Source organism: Bufo gargarizans, chromosome 2 (genome assembly GCF_014858855.1).
Source record: "Bufo gargarizans isolate SCDJY-AF-19 chromosome 2, ASM1485885v1, whole genome shotgun sequence".
NCBI classification, from domain to species: domain Eukaryota; kingdom Metazoa; phylum Chordata; class Amphibia; order Anura; family Bufonidae; genus Bufo; species Bufo gargarizans.
Window position 1 is genome coordinate 714,452,478 of NC_058081.1, and position 20,551 is coordinate 714,473,028.

The 20,551-nt window shown below is 50.6% G+C and overlaps 1 protein-coding gene across 2 annotated transcripts in view; it reads right to left on the reverse strand.

Annotated features, from left to right (window-relative positions):
• Positions 1-20,294, reverse strand: part of KMT2B (lysine methyltransferase 2B) — a 36,377-nt gene extending 16,083 nt beyond the window's left edge. Inside the window, exons 1-14 of one of the 2 annotated variants that reach the window (XM_044282600.1) lie at positions 19,562-20,294; positions 11,139-11,211; positions 7,571-10,128; positions 6,669-6,725; positions 6,402-6,564; positions 6,091-6,322; positions 5,601-5,656; positions 4,601-4,852; positions 2,947-3,092; positions 2,760-2,834; positions 1,431-1,544; positions 1,203-1,349; positions 737-832; positions 399-516 (exon numbers count right to left, since the gene is read on the reverse strand). In XM_044282600.1, coding sequence (XP_044138535.1) covers positions 399-516; positions 737-832; positions 1,203-1,349; positions 1,431-1,544; positions 2,760-2,834; positions 2,947-3,092; positions 4,601-4,852; positions 5,601-5,656; positions 6,091-6,322; positions 6,402-6,564; positions 6,669-6,725; positions 7,571-10,128; positions 11,139-11,211; positions 19,562-19,795 — 4,321 coding nt within the window. In that variant the 5' untranslated portion in view covers positions 19,796-20,294. The remainder of the gene's footprint in view (positions 1-398; positions 517-736; positions 833-1,202; positions 1,350-1,430; positions 1,545-2,759; positions 2,835-2,946; positions 3,093-4,600; positions 4,853-5,600; positions 5,657-6,090; positions 6,323-6,401; positions 6,565-6,668; positions 6,726-7,570; positions 10,129-11,138; positions 11,212-19,561) is intronic. The other variant, XM_044282601.1, reaches the window with a different exon arrangement.
• Positions 20,295-20,551: the final 257 nt, after the last annotated feature.

Genomic DNA, 20,551 nt, shown 5'->3' on the forward strand with positions numbered 1-20,551 from the left:
ACAGACACAAGCGAGGAGGGGGGGGGGGCGCGTCACAGACACAAGCGAGGAGGGGGGGGCGCGTCACAGACACAAGCGAGGAGGGGTGGGGTCCAGACAAAGGGGCGTCACAGACACAAGCGAGGAGGGGGGGGAGCGTCACAGACACAAGCGAGGAGGGGGGGGCGCGTCACCAGACACAAGCGAGGAGGGGGGGGCGCGTCACAGACACAAGCGAGGAGGGGGGGGCGCGTCACAGACACAAGCGAGGAGGGGGGGGGCGCGTCACAGACACAAGCGAGGAGGGGGGGGGGCGCGTCACAGACACAAGCGAGGAGGGGGGGGGGGCGCGTCACAGACACAAGCGAGGAGGGGGGGGGTGCATCACAGACACAAGCGAGGAGGGGCAGGGGCTTCACCTTTATTGTAAAGTTTGGAGCATTCTGTGCACAGGTTACCACCTTCTGTTAACTCCATATCTGCGTCCACAGCAGGAGACGCCCCGCAGCTCTTGCAACGAATGCAGGATGAGCAGAGCTGCAAAGCAAAAAAAACAAACGTGCTGCCATTGTGCTTAGGCATCGGGGGGGAAAAAAAACACAGCACCAACCCCTACAAGGGTACGTGATGAAAGTAATCGGCACAGAACTTTGGACCAATTTAGAATAAAAGAAGAATACTGTACGTTGTCCTATGAGGACTATCATGGGACATGGACCATAGCCATGGACACGGGGGGGGGATCAACCGAACTTACCCAGCCTTTCCTGCTGCGGGGAGGTTTGACTGAATAATTTGGACCCAGACAGTTTATGTGGTAGTTTGTCTGACAAAGTTCACACTCCAGTAAAGGCTGAAAGAGATAAAGGAGTCTGAAATTAGTCTGTTCGGCGAATAAAGATGCGCCATTTTCTAATACAATTTGCGCTTTCATCTCTCACTAATTGCAATATCCCTGCTTGCTGTCAGTGAATGGTGGCTAACTTTCCTATGTGTAGAGGTCTTTATAGCAGGGGTGCTGGGCTCATTACCAGAGACGCCTAATAACACAACACAGATTTATACAGTGAAAGAAGGTCTATTAGAAAACCGTACTGACTAAATAGCAGACCACCAGTGTAAAGGTAAAGTTCCACGTAGCCGCCACGGTACAAATCAATCTCACTGGTGCCTCCATGTCTGCACTGTTGATGTGGATACCACAGAGGGGAGAGCAGCCTCACCTTTTTGGCCTTCCCTTTGCGTCCGCACACGTTGCAGAACTTGCATCGTTGGCAGCACCAGCCGTCCTCCTGCTCGGGTAGAGGCCGCTCGGACTCTTCCAGGCAGAATGTGTGGAAAGGTTCACAGCACACCTGACAGTACAAGAACTGCAGAGAAGGACCAGGGGGTCAGGGACGGAGGAGCAAAGACAAAGGAAAGGGTCGTCTGCGAGGTGGTGGGCAGCGTACCTGGTGATGCCCGCGACTGGCGCACAGCAGACACACATGTGTCGGCGTTATGGGCACAGAGGTCAGGATGCTGAGTCCCCCCATCAGCCACACGTTCTGCAAGTCACAGTCCTCCTGAAAAGACACAAGCGGGATGTCAGACCAAGCAAGGGGCACCTGGAGGGGTAAGGGGGCAGAGACCTGCAAGAACGAGACAACGGGCAAACCCTTGGAAGGAACATTTTGGCCAATGCAAAATTCAATTCTCCGGATGCTCGATGTGATGGGGGCGATTTTCTGTCGGGCTTTGCACAGTAGGGAAGATATTCTCCTCACCCACCCTGACCCATACAAAATAACCTTGTGATCACATGACAATAATGTGACCACCATGTCCTGCGCAGGCGATAATGCGGTCACATAACTACACAAGGCGCAAACGCCACATGAGCAATATGGAGTAACGTCCCAGAAAGTCCTTTAACCCCTTCCTGCAATAGGACATAATAGTCAAGTGGATGGCACAAGCACAGCAGCAGTTCCCATGCCATTAGCTGTAATATACAATAATAGTGGGAGGGGGCTCTGTCCACAGGGTAGGAGGAGATGAGTGGCTGGGGGGGGGGGGGGGGGGGTTCGACCACTAGGACCCCCCACGATCATGAGGAGTCTCCTGTGTAACCACCGCCCCATTTGCATCTATGAGACTATGGAGTAGAGTGCTGGACAGTCCCATAGAAGTGAATGGGGCGGTGGCCACACCTGTGGAGCACAGTGGCGTACCTACCATGGGGGCACTGCTATAGGTTGTTGAGCAGAATTTCTTTCATCCAGAAATGAAACCACAGCATTTTTTTTTTCTGTAGCCACCACAAGAGGGAGCTCAGTGTATAGATATTTTCCAGCTTCCATTGATAACTGTACAAAATTCTTATGCACGACGCTCCCCCTAGTGGTGGCTGCAAGTTATATGACGAGAAGCAGAGGATTTGGAGATTTCAGGAAATGTATTTATGCCCATTGTGTGGCAGCAAGCACGCCATAGTTATGAGGCACCCGCTCCACTTTTTCCAAAACAGAATCAATTAAAGTGGATTTGAGGGAGATTTAAAAAATAAAAAAATTCCTCCACTTAATAAAAGTTGTAAATCTGACAGGACGAGGAGCGTAATCAAGTTTTGGTGCAGGACCCTATGACTGTGGAGGAGCACACCCCCAGCGATTAGAGACTTACCCCAATAGCCTGTGGGCAGGGGATACACATTTTAGTGGGAATTAAAGAGGTCTACTGTCCAGGACCCCTCTTCTAGGGGAGCAGCTGCCAAGTAACACTTCAAGGGGGTAACGAACCTTGAAATCCACGCGTAAGCGATGCGTTCCATCAGAAGATTTGATCTTCGTTGACGAACCATTCACCATAGAGTCCTAGAGGGAGGGAAACGGAAGAGGTTAGAAAGGACGAGACCCAAGCCACGCCACAAGGCCCTCGTATCCCCTGCTAGTGAGGGGGGGGGGGGGGGGGGGGGGGGGGACTCACCAGCTCCGGCCCAGACCTGGCTCGGAGGATCAGGGGCTGCTGCGGGGTTCTGCGGGGTTTACTCTGCTCCTCCGAGTCCTGGGGAAGCAAATCTGTGACATGAGAAGAAACAGATTTTTTTCCCCTAGAAATCACGTTGTTAATCTCTATGTGTGGGGGACAAACAAAGCAAATTAGCTGAAGACACTCGCTCGACCTCAAGAGGTTCTATCATAACTATATCACAGCAGACAAGGCTGAACGGACCGAGCGGCTCCAGCGCCTCCGCCGCCTCATAAATGGCTGGAGGAAAGGGCTACTCCACCCATCGTATCCCTGTGCAGAGGTGATAAACGCCCACGGCTGGAATATCCCTTTAAATAGATTGTGCAACTTCCTAATAAGACTCGGTAGCAGTCCCTCACCAGTGTTTAGATCTCTGCTTGCTGGGAATATGTTTATTCATAACTTGCCTGATCCTTCTCAGAGCCGAGGGTGCGTAGACCATCCACTGACACACTGTAACAAACTATCAGGGCAGCTGAGTGTAGGATAGTCTACATGGGGCACATAACTTGTTACAATGTATCAGTGCAGGTAAAAGGCATGCTTTTTATTGGGGGTATCCCCATCTCGTAATGTGATTGCGTGCTGCAAGGAAGGGAGGGGGGTTGACCCCTAGGACTTAGTAGAATGAAGGGGCCACAGCGCTAAGGTCCCTTCACCATTCTCCTCTGCAGGATCAGGGAACTGCAACCAAGCGCCATTAGGATTCTGGGGTGCTGCTGTGCCTACAAAAAGATGTAGGGGGTCACAGCACTGCAGCCCCCTTCATTCTCCGGATCGGTGGGGGTCCCAGCACTGCAGCCCCCTTCATTCTCCGGATCGGTGGGGGTCCCAGCACTGCAGCCCCCGCCCCCTTCATTCTCCGGATCGGTGGGGGTCCCAGCACTGCAGCCCCCGCCCCCTTCATTCTCCGGATCAGTGGGGGTCCCAGCACTGCAGCCCCCGCCCCCTTCATTCTCCGGATCGGTGGGGGTCCCAGCACTGCAGCCCCCGCCCCCTTCATTCTCCGGATCGGTGGGGGTCCCAGCACTGCAGCCCCCGCCCCCTTCATTCTCCGGATCGGTGGGGGTCCCAGCACTGCAGCCCCCGCCCCCTTCATTCTCCGGATCGGTGGGGGTCCCAGCACTGCAGCCCCCGCCCCCTTCATTCTCCGGATCGGTGGGGGTCCCAGCACTGCAGCCCCCGCCCCCTTCATTCTCCGGATCGGTGGGGGTCCCAGCACTGCAGCCCCCACCCCCTTCATTCTCCGGATCGGTGGGGGTCCCAGCACTGCAGCCCCCGCCCCCTTCATTCTCCGGATCGGTGGGGGTCCCAGCACTGCAGCCCCCGCCCCCTTCATTCCCAGGACCGGTAGGGGTCACAGCACTTTAGAAGAAGGGAATGCCCCCCCTTAGACACACAGCGGATAATCAAGCCTAGAGAGGACTGTAGCAAAGCGTCAGCTGTGAGAAGTATAACATTGGCATGTTACCATTCATTGACAGAACAGAGATCTTGAAAACGGTGTGGAAATGAACCAAGAGAGTTGCCAGGAGGCGCTCAGTTCATTTTCGCCTCAGGTACAGAACACCTCTAGCAGTAAAGACCACACGGATGTGCTCGCTCTTACCAGACTCCCGTCTCTGTTTGCGGCGGGGGGCGCTGGGGCTCGGATCGTAGTCTGAATCTTCGGAATCGGGGAAGAGGTCGTAGCAGGGGCGCTGTTTCACACAGCGGCGGCTAGATTTGCGCTGGGTCATCTGTCCGGTTTCCAGTCGATCGGAAGCTTCGGTGTCTTCGTTTCGAAATGTATCGGTAAAAGATTCGTCTGATTCGGAGGCGCTGTAGCGGGTGGGTGGGAGGTGCCTGATCACTTTCCGTCCTGCAAGGGGAGGGGGCGTTACCAAAATTTTATAAATAAATATATGGTGAGCTCCGTCATGTTTTTAATATGTAATAAGGTACAGCTGTAAGGACAGCAGATGATTTTAACCCTATATGCACCTAGCACTTTTGTATAGTGTTCACTGGTTGTAATGGACACGGATTCTTTATATATATATTATAGTTGCACATAAATATTTATGTGCACTGCTTTCCTTTGATGTTATTATGAACACATTTGTACGCTCTAGCATGAGTAAAGTTTTTAACGTTTATTATACACTAATGTCATGTGACGATGTAGTCAGATCATGTGACCAGATTGAAAACATGTGTAACCACTGATTGTAATTCACTTGTATTGGAGGGTGGGTATATATACCCTGTCATTTGCACTGTTATGTAGCTTGATAAAGGCCTCATTGAGCAGGCCGAAACGTCGCTTGGATTAAAGTTTGGGGTCTTCACCCGTTCACTGAAAGCTGGAAGTGCTGCCTCGTTATATATATTAAATATATATATATATATATATATATATATATATATATATATATATATATTTTTTTTTTTTTTTTTTTTTTTTTTTAAAGCCATACTGAACCCTCTCAATTTAAGTAAAGAACGCTTTGACACTGCAATTTCTGCTTGCTGTCACTGAATGGAAAAACAGTACTGCAATGTTATGGACGGCTGAGAGGTTGCTACAGTGTACCAGAAGAGGCGAATAGCCATACATTTACGCTCACCTTTGTGCGACATTCTCTGCAGCCTGTGCGCTTCGATCACATCACATCTCTTGTACCTATGGAGAGAGAGAGGGGAAACTGCTGAGAGGGAGAACGGCCGCCAAACCCCCGAAATTTCTCTATATAAAATATCCCCGATGCAATTTATAAAACCTCTATTACGTTATTAAAGGGGTTGTTCCGGCACAAATACGGATGACCTATCAGATCAATCCGACCTCCGGCACACTCGCCAATTAGCGACCACTTTGGACACCTTTCTGCAACTCAGTCTCAGCTGCAATACCTAGAACAGCCACTATACACCGCACGGCGCTGTGCTTGGTATACTATGAAGAAGATGCAGCTGCCTGGGGAGTGCTAGGAGTCGGACCCCCACCAATTTGATATTGCTGACCTATCCTGGGGAGGCCGTCGATATTTAAGTGCCAGAGATCCCCTTTAATCCTGACGTCAAGCTGAACCCTCAGTAAACGGATGACACACTCACACACAACATTGCTTCTTGGTGTTGGGGCCTCCGAACTTGGTTTTGTCCAGGCAGTTGACGCAGGTCCCGCAGTCCTCCGTCACCAGACAACCTTTGCATTTTCCACACCTGGTCATGCGGAGCCGGGCCCTGGACGTGGGTCTTGGTCTACGCGGGGGTGGAGGCGGCGGCTGCCTCACCGGCCTCTGTTTCACCACGGTGACGGTCTCCGGCTCGGAGGCGGAGGAATTGTCTGGAAATCAGAGAGAGATGAGTACAGCTGCAGATGGGAGCCGCCGGTCCTTCTCAGGACCAAAACAACAAGTGCTCACCCTCAGGAGCGGCCGGGGGTTGGGAGGCCTCCCGTTCGCACAGCGGCAGGGCGCTGAGCCTGGGGATGTCCTCCGGGATCATGGCGCGGGGCTGGCCCAGGGCCACAGCAGGGTGTCTGCACACGTGTTTAATGCGGGGTCCTTGTAAAGGAGAGTCCTGGCCCTGGTGAAAGAAAAAAAATAAAAAAATAAAAATAAAAATAAAAAAAGTGAAATTCGGTTTGCAGACTGGTCCCGATAACCAAAGATCACAAGATCATTCATTACCTGACCGGCGGCAGACTTGGGGCCGTTTTCACCCTGAGAGGAATCTGCAGCCTCTGCCTAAAAATGGACAAGAACCAGAGAAGCAAGTTTATCACTGACTGACTACTCTGGATGCTGCCTGCTCCTGAAATACTCTGTGCTGCTAGAAAATTCTTCCATGTAAATCGCCTAGATCAGCACACTTCTACGCTGAAATACTCTGTGCTGCTGGAGTCTCATACTTCTCAGTCTGACATCAAAGTCAATGCACTCCTCTCCAGAAATACTCTGTGCTGCTGGAAAATTCCTCTATGTCACTGCTTAGATCAGCATACTTCTATGCTGAAATACTCTGTGCTGTGCCCACGGGATCAACACACTAACCTCCTGATACACTCTGCGCTGCCGGGCAAGATTCTCCTTCTGCTCAATACGTGGCTCCTCCACGAGATCAGCACACTCCTCTTCTGAAATAATCTGTGCTGCTGGAAACCCAGCCTCTTTCGCTAGGTTTCTTCCCACAAGGTTCAACGCAGTCCTCTAGAAATACTCTGTGCTGCTCTTCCCCTCCCACGAGATCAGCACACTCCTCTTCTAAAACACTGTGTTGCTGGAGACCACGGTCCTTACAGTATGAGGCCTCCAACAAGATCAGCATAGTTCTTTCCTGAAATACTCTGTGCTGCTTTTCCCCACAGCTCCTTTCACCATGTTTCACACCGGTGTCAGCAAACTTCTCCTAAAATACTCTGCGCTGCTCCTTCCCACAAGATTAGCACACTCCTCCCCTGACATAGTCTGTGCTGCCAAGAACCCAGCTCCTTCCACTATGACTTCCCACAAAATAACCCGATCCCTCTCCTAAAACTCTGTGCTGCACCTTCCACTGCAATTCCCTACCAGACGACGGTTGTAACCCTCACCAGGTCCACGGTCTTCTGCTTGTCTATCTTGAAGAGCTGTATTTTGGCCTTTTCCAGGAGGCTGATGACCTTCTTGTCAGTACCGGAGAGAGTAATTTCATTTGCCGGGAACGAGGCGCCCTCTTCCTGGGACAGTGACCCCACACGAGATGTACTATGGGATTTCACAACCATTTTGCACACGGCTCGGGCACCGCTTTCGGTGCACAGAGTCATGGCTCCGATCTCCAGGGGTTTGTTGGAAGAGTCAAGCAGCTCGTTCTGCTGCAGGTTGCCGGTCGGCTTCTCAGATCTCAAGCTTGAGAGCTCTGCTGGCTCAGAAAGCACTTCAGTGCTCTTGAGGTTCGATGCCGTCACCTCCGACGAGTTGCAAGGGACTTCCATGTTTCCAGAGAGAGTGTCCACAAACAGAGGTAAAGCCAAGTGGTTCGCCCTTCTTCCCGAAGGCTGCAAATCACCAGGTTTAGCCGTGGCGGAAACCAGCACTTCTGGTGAAGAGGCGACAACGGCGGAACAGTGATCTGTCGGATGCGTCTTGGCCTCCTTGTCATGGAGGGAAACAGACTGGTAAATCTTCAAGTGCGCTTCACTGGGCGTGAATTGAGGAGCACGGAGGAGAGGAGAACGTTTGGTAGACTCCAGTTTGGGAGGAACATTGGATGGAAGAGGGGAAGAAGGAGTAGAAGGCGGAGGGCTGGGTTTTAAGGAGTCATCCGGAGAGGTCGGAGACTGCAGACGAAAGACAGGCTGACTGGAACTTGGCGCCTCCTGGACCTCCGAAACGTTTGATGATCTCCAACAAAACGTCGGTGCCCGGAGGATGTTTTTGCGAACAGTTTCAGAAGGGGCAGACTGTGGAGCAGTGGAAGGAGGAGATGTAGCTGTCTGGGTGGAGTCCGTATGGGGAGATGTTGGAGGTAGCAAGTTGAGGTGGTCCTCGTCATTAAAAAGACTAAAACGAGGGTCAGAAGGCGGAAGAAGAGCATCGGAGAGCACCTGTTTCTCCATCTCGGCCATGGTGAGGGTGGGCTTGGAAAGAACCTTCTTTGCCTGGTTCTCGGTGGCCTGTGACTCCGAATCGTCCATGAATCTACGAGGCATTTTGATGACGCGGGAAGGTCTTGCACTGACTGAAGGCTTGAGGAAGCCTTCGCTGTCGATGCCTGAAGTCTCCGCTTTGGAAGACTGAGCTTGTGGTTTAGGCTCAGTCTTGCTCTGCACTTCCACCAACTTAACTATCAGCCTCCGGGCGGCAGTGTGCTGCGACCTCCTTGAACTCCTCGACTTCGCTTTCATAATTTTAATCTTTATTTGCGGAAGTGGAATTTCTGACAAGGCAGGAGAAACGTCTCGTAAACCGATTTGTTCCTTTATCGGTGCTGAACTCTGCGTCATCTCCATCTCCGGAGGTTCTGGAGGAGCTTCTGCAGTCTCCACCTGAGAAACGGAATCGCTACTTTTGTCAAAAGATTTCTCCTCCAATTCAACCATCTCTTGATTGTTCGCTTCATCGTTTTCTTGGGGGACCGGACTTTGGGAACCATCTTGGCTGTCGTTCACGGTTTGATCAGTGGTTTCATCCTTTATGGGCATTGTTACTTCTACGGTTGGTTTACAGTCCGTCACTGGAAGATCGGGGTCAATCAGTAGTATCTTGTCTTTTTCATCCTCCTTGACGTCGTTTTCAAGTGTTGCTGTTTCTGCCTCTTCTCCTTCTAGTTGACTCTCTTGCCTACATCCCCCTCTTAGCTTCCACTTGACTTTAGGAATGTATCGGTCCCTTAGTCCCCTTCGTTTCTTCTGCTCTTTGGCCACCACTACACACTCAGAGCTCTGCTTCTCAATCTCTCCTTCCCTGGAGTTACAACTTGTCAGATTTTTTGGTTCATCCAAGCTGACGACAACAGGTTCGGAGATCCCACTGAGATTCGTCTCGGTAGTTGTGTCCATGGAATCAACTCCTGAAGACACTGACTTCCTTGTATCACCAGCATTGGCATTGACAGGGTCCGAAGAAAAATCTTTAAGAGGTTCATGGATACTACTCTCCTCAGCAGGTGCGTCTTGGAGGGAGTCCTTTTTATCCTGTTGAGTTTCCAAGGAGCTTGCTTTGCATCGACTAGTCCGAGAGCGGCGTCTAGGACCAGCCGGTCTTCTGTTCCTCTGCTGGCGTCTGTTACGGGCAGGAGGATCAGGGGCGCTATTCAGCTGTTTGGGGGGAGTGGCATGATCGGGAGGGGAAAGGCGGGGAGATAAAGCAGTGCTGTGATTGGTTGAGGATTTTGGCGTTTCCTTTGAAGAATACAGTAACGTAGAAGAATGCAAACTATACAAGGAGGGATCCAGTTGAGTCAGATGCACCCGGACAATCTTCTCAGGGGTGAAACTCTGTTTTATATTGGACAGTACCAGGCTCGTCGGCTGCTTAACCGGAGTGGCGGGGCACTCGCGCTTCAAGGGCGCAGCGGGGCTCTCTTGCTTAGCGCTATTACTTCTTGGCGTGGAGCAAGACACCGCAGATGGGGGAGGAGAGCTTGGCGGGGCTTTAGATTTGTGACCTGTGAAAGGAGGGAAAAGTATAAAATCATAAAGGGAAGAAAATCATAACAATATGCTGCATTAATAGAAGAATTAAAGGGCCAGTACCCCTTTATAAAAGTGCTGAAGCGTAATAAGAAGAGTGGCTGATATCAGTCACACACAGATGGAAAGGTCTCTGCACAAAGACACGTGACACGGTGATCAGGGAGGTCTCTACATCAGCAATGCCACTGAAGAACATTGCAGTCAGCGCGTCCCCCCGGGGTCTGGAACAGCTGATAACAGGGGGCAATAGACTGTATTCACCTGCCCTATCGTGAGACCCCCCCGGCAATGGATGTATGATAACAGGGAGCAATAGACTGTATTCACCTGCCCTATAGTCAGACCCCCCCAGCATGGGATGTCTGATAACAGGGAGCAATAGACTGTATTCATCTGCCCTATAGTCAGACCCCCCCAGCCTGGGACAGCTGATAACAGGGGGCAATAGACTATTCACCTGCCCTATTTTCAGACGTCCCCTAGCCAGGGATGGCTGATAACAGGGGGCAACATAATGGATTCCACAAATAAAAATAACCATAAAATGTTGGGTCCCTTTAAATATATCTCTTCGCTACCATAAGATAAAGACAGGAGACTCCCTCTGGCCTGACCTTGGGGCCCTGGCCAGTGTCCTTGGGGGCCCATTAGAAGCAGAGAATGGTAGACTGCTGGAGGCACTGGATACAATGTATCACTCCAGCTTCCAATCTGTGGTCACATGACTCACCAGGGACAGGTGGTCGGGAAGGGGGTCATAGGGGTGGGGGGTTTATGCCTCATGCACACGACTGTGGGTCTGTGTCCGATCCACATTTCTACTGATGGGAGTGATAACATTGCGGGATGCACGTGGTCAGTATGTGTATTTCGTGGATCCGTGGCTTGTGGAGTGAGAAACGGACACAGTCGTGTGCAGGAGGCCTGGCGGTGGGCCGGTCATATGTCGCTATAAATTTTGCACAGGGGGTGGGGTCTTCACCTTTTTTCGATCTCAGAGCCAGGCGCCGAGGACTCCGGACGAGCTCATCATCGCTGAACCCCTCAAATTCTTCCTGCAAAAGACAAAACGAGACATCGGTTACGGCATCGTACACAGAGCCCCCACGGCGGAAACGCCGCTATATTCTACAGGCTGCCATTACATCACCTAAAGGAGGCACCCACTGACCACGACTGACATTTACTTTATAACTGTCTCCCGCCCAAATATAACTGTCAGTCTTCACTGCAGTTCTGGTATTCTATTCAGAGAAACGGACGACTATGACGAGTCACCGGCACATCTGTCAGGGGGGGGGGGAGGGCTCCTGAAGAGATATGCAGCGTCAGACATGGAGTATATCATCAGGTCTACAGCGCCACACCTGGGAGAGAGACTGCGCTGCAATACCAGGCACGGCCATGCGCAAGAGAGGCGCTGCTTCTGGAAACCAAAGCAGATCCCCGTTTATAATCCCGGAAATACCCTCCTCGTGTAAGAAAATCTTCTGCGACTTTCTAACAAACCTTGAGTTTTAGCTCCAAACTATCTGCAGGATCTCTGCTTGCAGTCACTGAATTGGAACATTCCCTTGACGACTTTAGCATTTCTACAGATCCAGTACTTCCCTCAGATGAGGGGTGGTGGCCCTGTATCCAATCTCTCCCTGACAGTTTGTAACAATGTATCAGTGCAGGTAAAACGTATCAGGCTGGAAACCACACGGAATGCAACTGTAGCAAACCCTCAGCAGTGCAGAGCATTAGGTCCTCTGAATACAAACATGCACAGGTCACTCAAAAAAAAACAAAAAAAAAAACAAAAAAACACATTCCTAGTCTAGTATCACATTTGCCGCACAGACGGAGGACCCCGAAAGGAATATTTTTGGAGGTAAATGGGACTTATTAACTTTTATTATTTTTGGGGGGGTGAATAGGAAAAAACTATTCTGCATTTTTTACGTTGTTCCTGGGGCACGCTATCTATATTATACGGGTTGCAGCAAGCACGGCGATATGTGTGCGCATGTGTTTGGTTTTTTACAAAGTTAATCCAATTTTTAAAGAAAATTATATATATATTTTTATATAACTATCTATTAACTTTTTTTTTTCAGCACCGCTTTTATAACGCAGCGGTAGATCTTACATACCAAGTCTATGACGGAAGCCAGTGACACGCCGCCTACCAGCCCATGGCACAGTCTAAGGCCTCTTGCACACGAACGTGTGTGGGCCGCAATGCACGAATACCGACCGTGGGGAAGCCGCAGCGGATCCCGGATTGCTTCCCTTTAATGGGTCTGCGATCCGGTCGTTCCGCAAAAAGTTAGGACATGCTCTATCTTTTTGCGGAACGGAAGTACGGGACGAAACCCCATGGAAGCACTCCGTAGTGCTTCTGTAGTGTTCCGTTTCGCACCATTCCGCATCTCCGGATTAGCGGACCCATTGAAGTGAATGGGTCCGCATCAGTGATGCGGAATGCCCGCGGAACGGCGCACCTGTATTGCGGATCCGCAAATGCAGTCCGCAATACATCCATGGGGCGCACACTAAGGGCTTATGTACACAACTGTTGGGTTGTTTTGCGGTCCGCAAATTGCATATCCACAAAACACCGGCCGTGGAACAGAACAGTCCTATCCTTGTCCGGAATGCGGACGATAATAGGACATGTTCCATGTCGCCAATTCAGACATGGAATGCACATGGAGTCATTTCCGTTTTTTTTGCGGCTCCATACTGTTCCGGGAAAAAAAAAAAAAAAACAGAACAAAAAATGTCCATGAGCCCTAATAGACATACAGTCATGGCCGGCCTGGGAGGGTCTAAGTTAGGCCCCCGGTTACCATGGCAATGCATGGATTGTGTTCGCAGGGAGATGGTGACAGGAAGCCCTCTCCCTGGATGCAGCAGTTGTTATTGACTGCAGCATCTACAGAGCTAACAAAAATTGCCCAAAAGGGAGAAAATGTATGAGAATCTCTCCCCAACTAAGGCTACTTTCACACTTGCGTTCGGGGTTCCGCTTGCGAGTTCCGTTGGAAGGCTCTCACAAGCGGCCCCGAACGGATCCGTACAGCCCCAATGCATTCTGAAAGGATGCGGATCCGCTCAGAATGCATCAGTCTGGCACCGTTTGTCCTCCGCTCAGCAGGCGGACACCCGAACGCAGCTTGCAGCGTTTTCGTGTCCGCCTGGCCGTGCGGAGCCAAACGGATCCGTCCAGACTTACAATGCAAGTCAATGGGGACGGATCCGTTTGACGTTGACACAATATGGTGCAATTGCAAACGGATCCGTCCCCCATTGACTTTCAATGTAAAGTCTGGAGTCTATTAATATACCATCGGATCCGAGTTTTCTCCAATCCGATGGTATATTTGGCCGCTGTCTGTGGCCGGCCTCCTACTGGCAAGTGACAGGTCTGTGCTATAAGCAATGCGCCGCACATACCTGTCACTTACCAGTAGGAGGAGCGACCGGCCGGCCACAGACAGCGCAGATAAGTATAATGCTTCTAAAATTGCTAAGTAACCATGGCAGCCAGGACTGCAGTAGTGTTCTGGCTGCGATGGTAACCGATCGGAGCCCCAGCGATTAAACTGGGATTCTGATCGAAACTCTCCGCTGCCACCAATGCCATCAGATCTGTGAAAACTCAGATCTGAAAAAGCTGTCTAATGCAGACGGATCCGTTCTGAACGGATGCAAGCGTTTGCATTATAGGTGCGGATCCGTCTGTTCAGATACCAGACGGATCCGCTCCGAACGCAAGTGTGAAAGTAGCCTAATTCAACTCGGACAGACTGGAGGTAGTCATCTATTAAAACATAACATTAAATTCTGAGATAAGAAAGTACAAACAAAAAAATTATTATAATAATAATAATAAATAGGTGCGTGCACACCACCAACAAAAAACTGACAAAATTACCATGGGTACCCAAAGTTATCAGCACCAACCTCACGGCAAAATAACAAATCTTCTCCATCAGGTATAAGGAACAGTCTTACCGGTAGATGGGAGTCACCTGGACACCGTCTTGAAGTTCTAACAAGAACCACTGTCCCTGAAATGCCTCGTCAGGCCCAGAAGTCCCTGGTGACCTCCTAATGCGGAGTCATCGCCCCAACAAGGGCGGCCCCGTCCGGAACCTCTCTGCCTACAGCTGGTATATACTTAGAGCGCCAACCACAACTAAAGCTAAATAAGAAGGGTGGACCTATAAATAGAGTATGTAGAGACCAAGAGGGGTTAATTGGGGCGTACGGCTCCCTAAAACATCCTAATGCGGTCTTACACTACACGCGCTGTCCTCCAGCTAAGAGAAGACCGCGCGGCGCCTTCAATACTGCGCGACCGGACAGTGTGGTCTCAGAGCCTCATCCCCACCGTGCGATCATCCCCACATGGACTCGTACAACATGACCTTATGTATTTTGCAGTCCGCAAAATCCGGATACCGGTCGTGTGCATCCCGTATTTTCCTTGGTCCCTATTAAATGCCTGTTCTTGTCCTCAAAACGGACGTTCTACAGTTCGCGGCACGGATGACATCAGCCGCGCGCATGCGGCCTTTAAGCCGAGACTGAACGCCCCCCTAAGGAGGCGATAGTAAAGAACACGTATGTAACATGACCGGCCGAGCGATCACGGGCGATAATCCTCCCTTCCGATCAGCGACATATGTGAAAGATGGCGGACCTTAAAGGGGCCACACACCTTAATAAATAGGGGTACCAGAGGAAGGAAACCTCGCCAGGAACAAAGCCAGGGGATCACTGCCCACAAGAGGTTAATTCATCACTATGACCCATCATCACTATTCTCAAGATCTAATTGCTGTCACTGAGTGGAAATGCTCCAGACTGGCATACACAGTTGCTGATCACTCAGCTTATGGTTTGTGACAATGTATCAGTGCAGCCAATCCTCTGTGAGTAAAGCCTTGTTCACCATGGATTTTAAAGGGGTATTCGGGGTAGATTAGGTTATCCTCTATCCACAGGATGGAGGCGAACTATTACATTAGCGAGGGTCCTACCGGGGGGACCCCCACCGATCACGCGCTGTATAGAGCCATCTCCAGAACTCTCACAGAAATGAATGGAGCGGCCACGCGCATGTTCATTTCAGGGGGCTGCAGGAGGAACGGGGTCCCCGATCTAGTGATCAGTGTCCGTGGAACATGGATGACACACGGACTAAACACGCATGCATTTTTCACGGACATCAAGCGGACACCGAACAAGGCCTTACACAACACAAACCTCTCTTCTGTCCTGGACTCTATACGTACAAGTGTAGTATATTCCTATTCACTGACAGCAAGCAAAACTAAGTCTTGAAAATGGCAAAAAACTGAAAAACACTATATATCAGTGAGTTATAGTATTTACTGCATGGTAGACGATCTAAAGATGGCCGTCCCTTCAACCATTCAGTGCAGCGCAGGTTTAACCCTTAACGAGCCCCCACCACTGTGGACGAGAGGGACCGTGATAACATGATCGGGGACTTGGGGGACCCATTTGTCGACAGCCCCGGGAACTAAAAACAGACCTCAGGGCTCTCTTCATACTTAAAGGGATTGGCCGAGCATGGAGTGGCGGTCAAAGACGCGCACTACCACTCCCATCATCTCTACAGGACTGGTGAAAACAGCCGAGTGCAGCAGACACATCTCAGTCAGTCGCATAAAGATGAATGGAGCGCCCACATTCAGCCGCCACTGCGTTCAGAAAGGGTACACAGGACGCCCCATGCTTGGGATTGGTGGGGAACCCCCGCCGATCGGACTATCCCCTATCCTGTGGCTAGGGGATACATTTAACTCTTAGAACAACCCCTTTAAGTTGGCCGTCGGCTACTGTACCTTCTACATCCCAATACACACGCATGCTGAAACCAGCTGAGCATGCATGTGCTCTCAATGGGAAGAGAGGAATAAAGAATCCGGTGCACCGCAGGACACTTGTCTAGCGTTACACCGCTCACTGGCTGCCTTCCTGTGCAATCGCATTTTGTGCAAAATTTTAATGCAATATTACAAAAATTGTTGCACTTTTATTTACTTCCCTGCCCCATCCAGTGGTCTTCTGGTTCCGGTCAGTCCACTTCCGCATGGAAGGAATGAGGTGAGCAGCTACAGGCACTGACATGGCCCTCAGTGGCACGTCACCTCTGAGGCCAGTCATTGGCTGCAGACCACCCACATGACCCAATCCGAGACGGGGACTGGAAAAGCAGTGAAGAGACCTCGGGAGCAGGCCTGTCCTCAGGATAGGTCATCAATATCAGATCAGTGGGGGTCCGACTCCTAGGATGCCCACCGATCAGCTGTACGAAGAGGCTGTGGTGCCCTGTGATGTCACACTTATTGGTCACATGGCCTAGGATCAGGAGGTGGGCAATCTGCGGCACGCCAGCTGTTGTAAAACTACAACTCCCAGCATGCCCCATTTATTTCTATGAGAGTTCTGAGATGAGCAGAGCAAGTATCCATGCTGAGAGTTGTAGTTTTGCAACAGTTGGAGTGCTGCAAGTTGCCCAACCCTGACCTAGGTGCAGCTTAGTGAATAGGGCTGAGCTGCAATACCATGCACAGCCACTAACCATTAGACGGCGCTGTACTTGGTAATCTGTAACAAGGTCCTAGTACTCGCCAGAGTGCCACGGCCTCCTCAAACAGCTGATCGGAGCGGGGCCGGGAATCAGACCACCCCCCCCTCGACCCCTCGACTAGGTCATCAATATGCAAATCCTAGAGAATCCCTTTAAGCCATAGCTCTTTCCCGCCAAGTCTCTCTCTCCACCCCCCCCCCCCCCCCCCCCCAATCGAGTTAGGCGCAGTGGATTGGCTCCTGCATTATAAAGATGTCTAACGAGATGTCACATTTTGTACCGAAAACGTGCCCGATTCTGGAGCAGCCACAGGAGGACGTGGGCCTGAGGGGAGCGGATGGGGGATAAAACCTGACAAAAATGTAATAAAAAAAAGCTGCAAAAATAAAAAAATTATTAGAGAACACAATTTTTGTGCACATTAAAAAGAGCAAGAAAGAAATTACACTAAAAACGGTATCTGCATAAAATGTGGGGGATTTGACGAAAATTGATAGAAAAAAAATGATTTATGTGCGCCCCAAAAGATAGGCAAAAAAACTTCTCCCACATAAAACAAGGAACATAGAGCCGTGTCACTGGGGAGGGACAAAGCTGCAGTACCCAAAATGGGCAGAGGGGCGCGCAGCGCTCGCCTTCTGCTGATCGGCGGGGTACTACTCCATCTGCTAGCCATGGCTTAGCCTAAGGATTATTTCTATATATTTTTATCCTGGAAAACCCCTTTAAGCCCCAAGCAACTCGAGCTCTGTTCATCCTGAGACACCTGGTTCATAAACATAATGCCAGAACTACAGTATAGACTGACAGTATGAATGAAACAAGGTGGGGGACATCCAGGACCTGGAGATAATACAAGAAGATGTCATCTGATATTTCCAGGTATCTACAGAATGACGGCGACTACAGAAAACTTCTGTTACCACAGCGGCGTCATCTAATATACAGCACGACACTGGGGCCACAACCCTAAAAAAACTCCCCAATACTGCAACATAAACCGCGAGCCACACAACAGCAAAAAGGCTCAAAAGACTCAGTCACATCATCTACAGAGCGACCACAGACACAGCAGAAGCCAGTACAGACCTGACATCATACAGTCTACATATACTCATCCCGACTTACTCCAGAGCTGTACTCACTATTCTGCTGGTGCAGTCACTGTGTACATACATTACTTATCCTGTACTGATCCTGAGTTACATCCTGCATTATACCCCAGAGCTGCACTCACTATTCTGCTGGTGCAGTCACTGTGTACATACATTACATTACTTATCCTGTACTGATCCTGAGTTACATCCTGTATTATACTTCAGAGCTGCACTCACTATTCTGCTGGTGCAGTCACTGTGTACATACATTACATTACTTATCCTGTACTGATCCTGAGTTACATCATGTATTATACTCCAGAGCTGAACTCACTATTCTGCTGGTGCAGTCACTGTGTACATACATTACATTACTTATCCTGTAATGATCCTGAGTTACATCCTGTATTATACTCCAGAGCTGCACTCACTATTCTGCTGGTGCAGTCACTGTGTACATACATTACTTATCCTGTACTGATCCTGAGTGACATCCTGTATTATACTCCAGAGCTGCAATCACTATTCTGCTGGTGCAGTCACTGTGTACATACATTACATTACTTATCCTGTACTGATCCTGAGTTACATCCTGTATTATACTCCAGAGCTGCACTCACTATTCTGCTGGTGCAGTCACTGTGTACATACATTACATTACTTATCCTGTACTGATCCTGAGTTACATCCTGTATTATACTCCAGAGCTGCACTCACTATTCTGCTGGTGGAGTCACTGAAAACAAGCTTGTTGCCTGCAGAATAGTGAGTGCAGCTCTGGATGTAGCCCAGGATTAGTAATGTATGTACACAGTGGTATTGGTATGGATTGCACTGATCAGACCTAGTTATATCTATAATTACAAGTCACTGACACTAGCATTATATTCGTCATAAGGCATAAATCCCATTAACACAGACTGAATTGTTCCCTATGGGAAGGTCAGAGGTGACGATCTCATCATCGTTCTGCAGATTACAGTTCTTCTGCCTCTTCCTTCTCCAGAACGAACAACTGTGATTTGTACCTGAACTACAAGTACTACAACCCTCACCCGGTCAGAGTAAGACCTGCTGTCTCCTCCTTTAATAACCAGCAACCAATACCAAACAATATCACAACCCCGGTCAGAATCATAACGTCTATGGCCATCTTCACAGAGGGAATTGCAAGCTCTTGGGCAATGTTATGCAACGTACGGGATGATTTAAAGGGACAGCCACGCAGTACAATCCAGGGGGGGCTCTGGGATATAAAGGAGTGATTATAGGGGGGTATAAAAGAGTGATCATATGGGGGGGGGGGGGGTATAAAGGAGTGATCATATGGGGGGGGCGTCACTGCATCCCCTGTCACTCATACCATTGATGAACATCACAGATATGGCTGATAACAGGGAGCAATAGCCTGCCAGCAGCAGTGACTGAGGGGTGGTGTCCCTTTAAATAACCCATATTATGTCCATCGGGCCCCACTTCCTGTCACTGGCTCTGCAGGGGCCCCACTCCCTGTCACTGGCTCTGCAGGGGCCCCTGTCAGGAGCGGATTGCTGCTAGAACGCTGGTGACACCAGCTACAATGTATCACTGCCGCCTCCACTCTGCGGTCACATGACCCAGCTCCGGGGCTCTGCCTGTGACAGCCGAGTGGCCCCTGGCAGCTTTGCACCCCGGCTCTAGCCCTCCGCCCACCTCGGCGCTGTCACTCTCCCGGCCACAGGCCCCCGCCAGGCGCTTCATGTTCAGGTGGAGTTCGAGGATCCGGAGATGAACGGGGTCTACGGTCTCCGCTGCTCTCCCAGCGATGTAAAACGGGACCCGAACCCTGTCCGCCCGGTTCCCGCTTCTCCCCACCCACGGCCGGCCCGGAAAGCGGCCCCGAACCGAGCCCGAGGCTCCGGGACCAGCCGAGGCCGCAGCCGCCATCTTGATCCGCACTGGGAACTACAATAATACAGCGGAGCGCGCCGGCGCCAAAGTCTCTGCCGCCTCTAGGCTCGGGGAACCCTGGGACATGTAGTCCTTACGAATAGGAATCGAGTAGAGCTCAGTGGGATGGAAGACTGCTGTTCCCGGCAAGCACCGCGCGCGACGTCTCGGCGTACGGCACTGAAGAAGCGCAGGGGGAGGCGGGAAATGTAGTCATGGCCGAACGGCTCGGTTTATAAGAAGAAAGAAGCCTCTGGCCGCAATAGGCGCTCTCCGCCGGGACTCGGTAGTGAGCAGAAGCAACGAAGGGCGGCATACGGCGGAGTAAAAGGGGGCTTCTAAAGAAGCCTCCTCCGTAATGGCCGAACTGCTGCATGTACAGGTGAAACGCGAGGCATGACGGGCATTGTAGTTTTTACTGTTACATTAATCATTGTGTTCTATGGCGGGGTGGACTACAAGAGCCAGACGCAGAAGAAATGGGAGCCGCTGGGCATTATGGGGGTTGAGTCTAATATAGGTTCGACTTCCGTTTACATGAATGGAAAATGTGGCCCGCTGGAACTACAGCTCCCGGCAGGCCGTGCGGCTCCGTGTCTTCCGTTACTTGTGACATGCGGTTATTAGCGCTGAAATTTCCCGCTAAACGAAGTGTGAACCCAGCCATAGACCTGGAAAATGTCACAAATTATAGGCTGTTTATGTCAATATTGCAGGGACCTTTATAATGGCAGGCCTTGCTGTTGTGTAGAG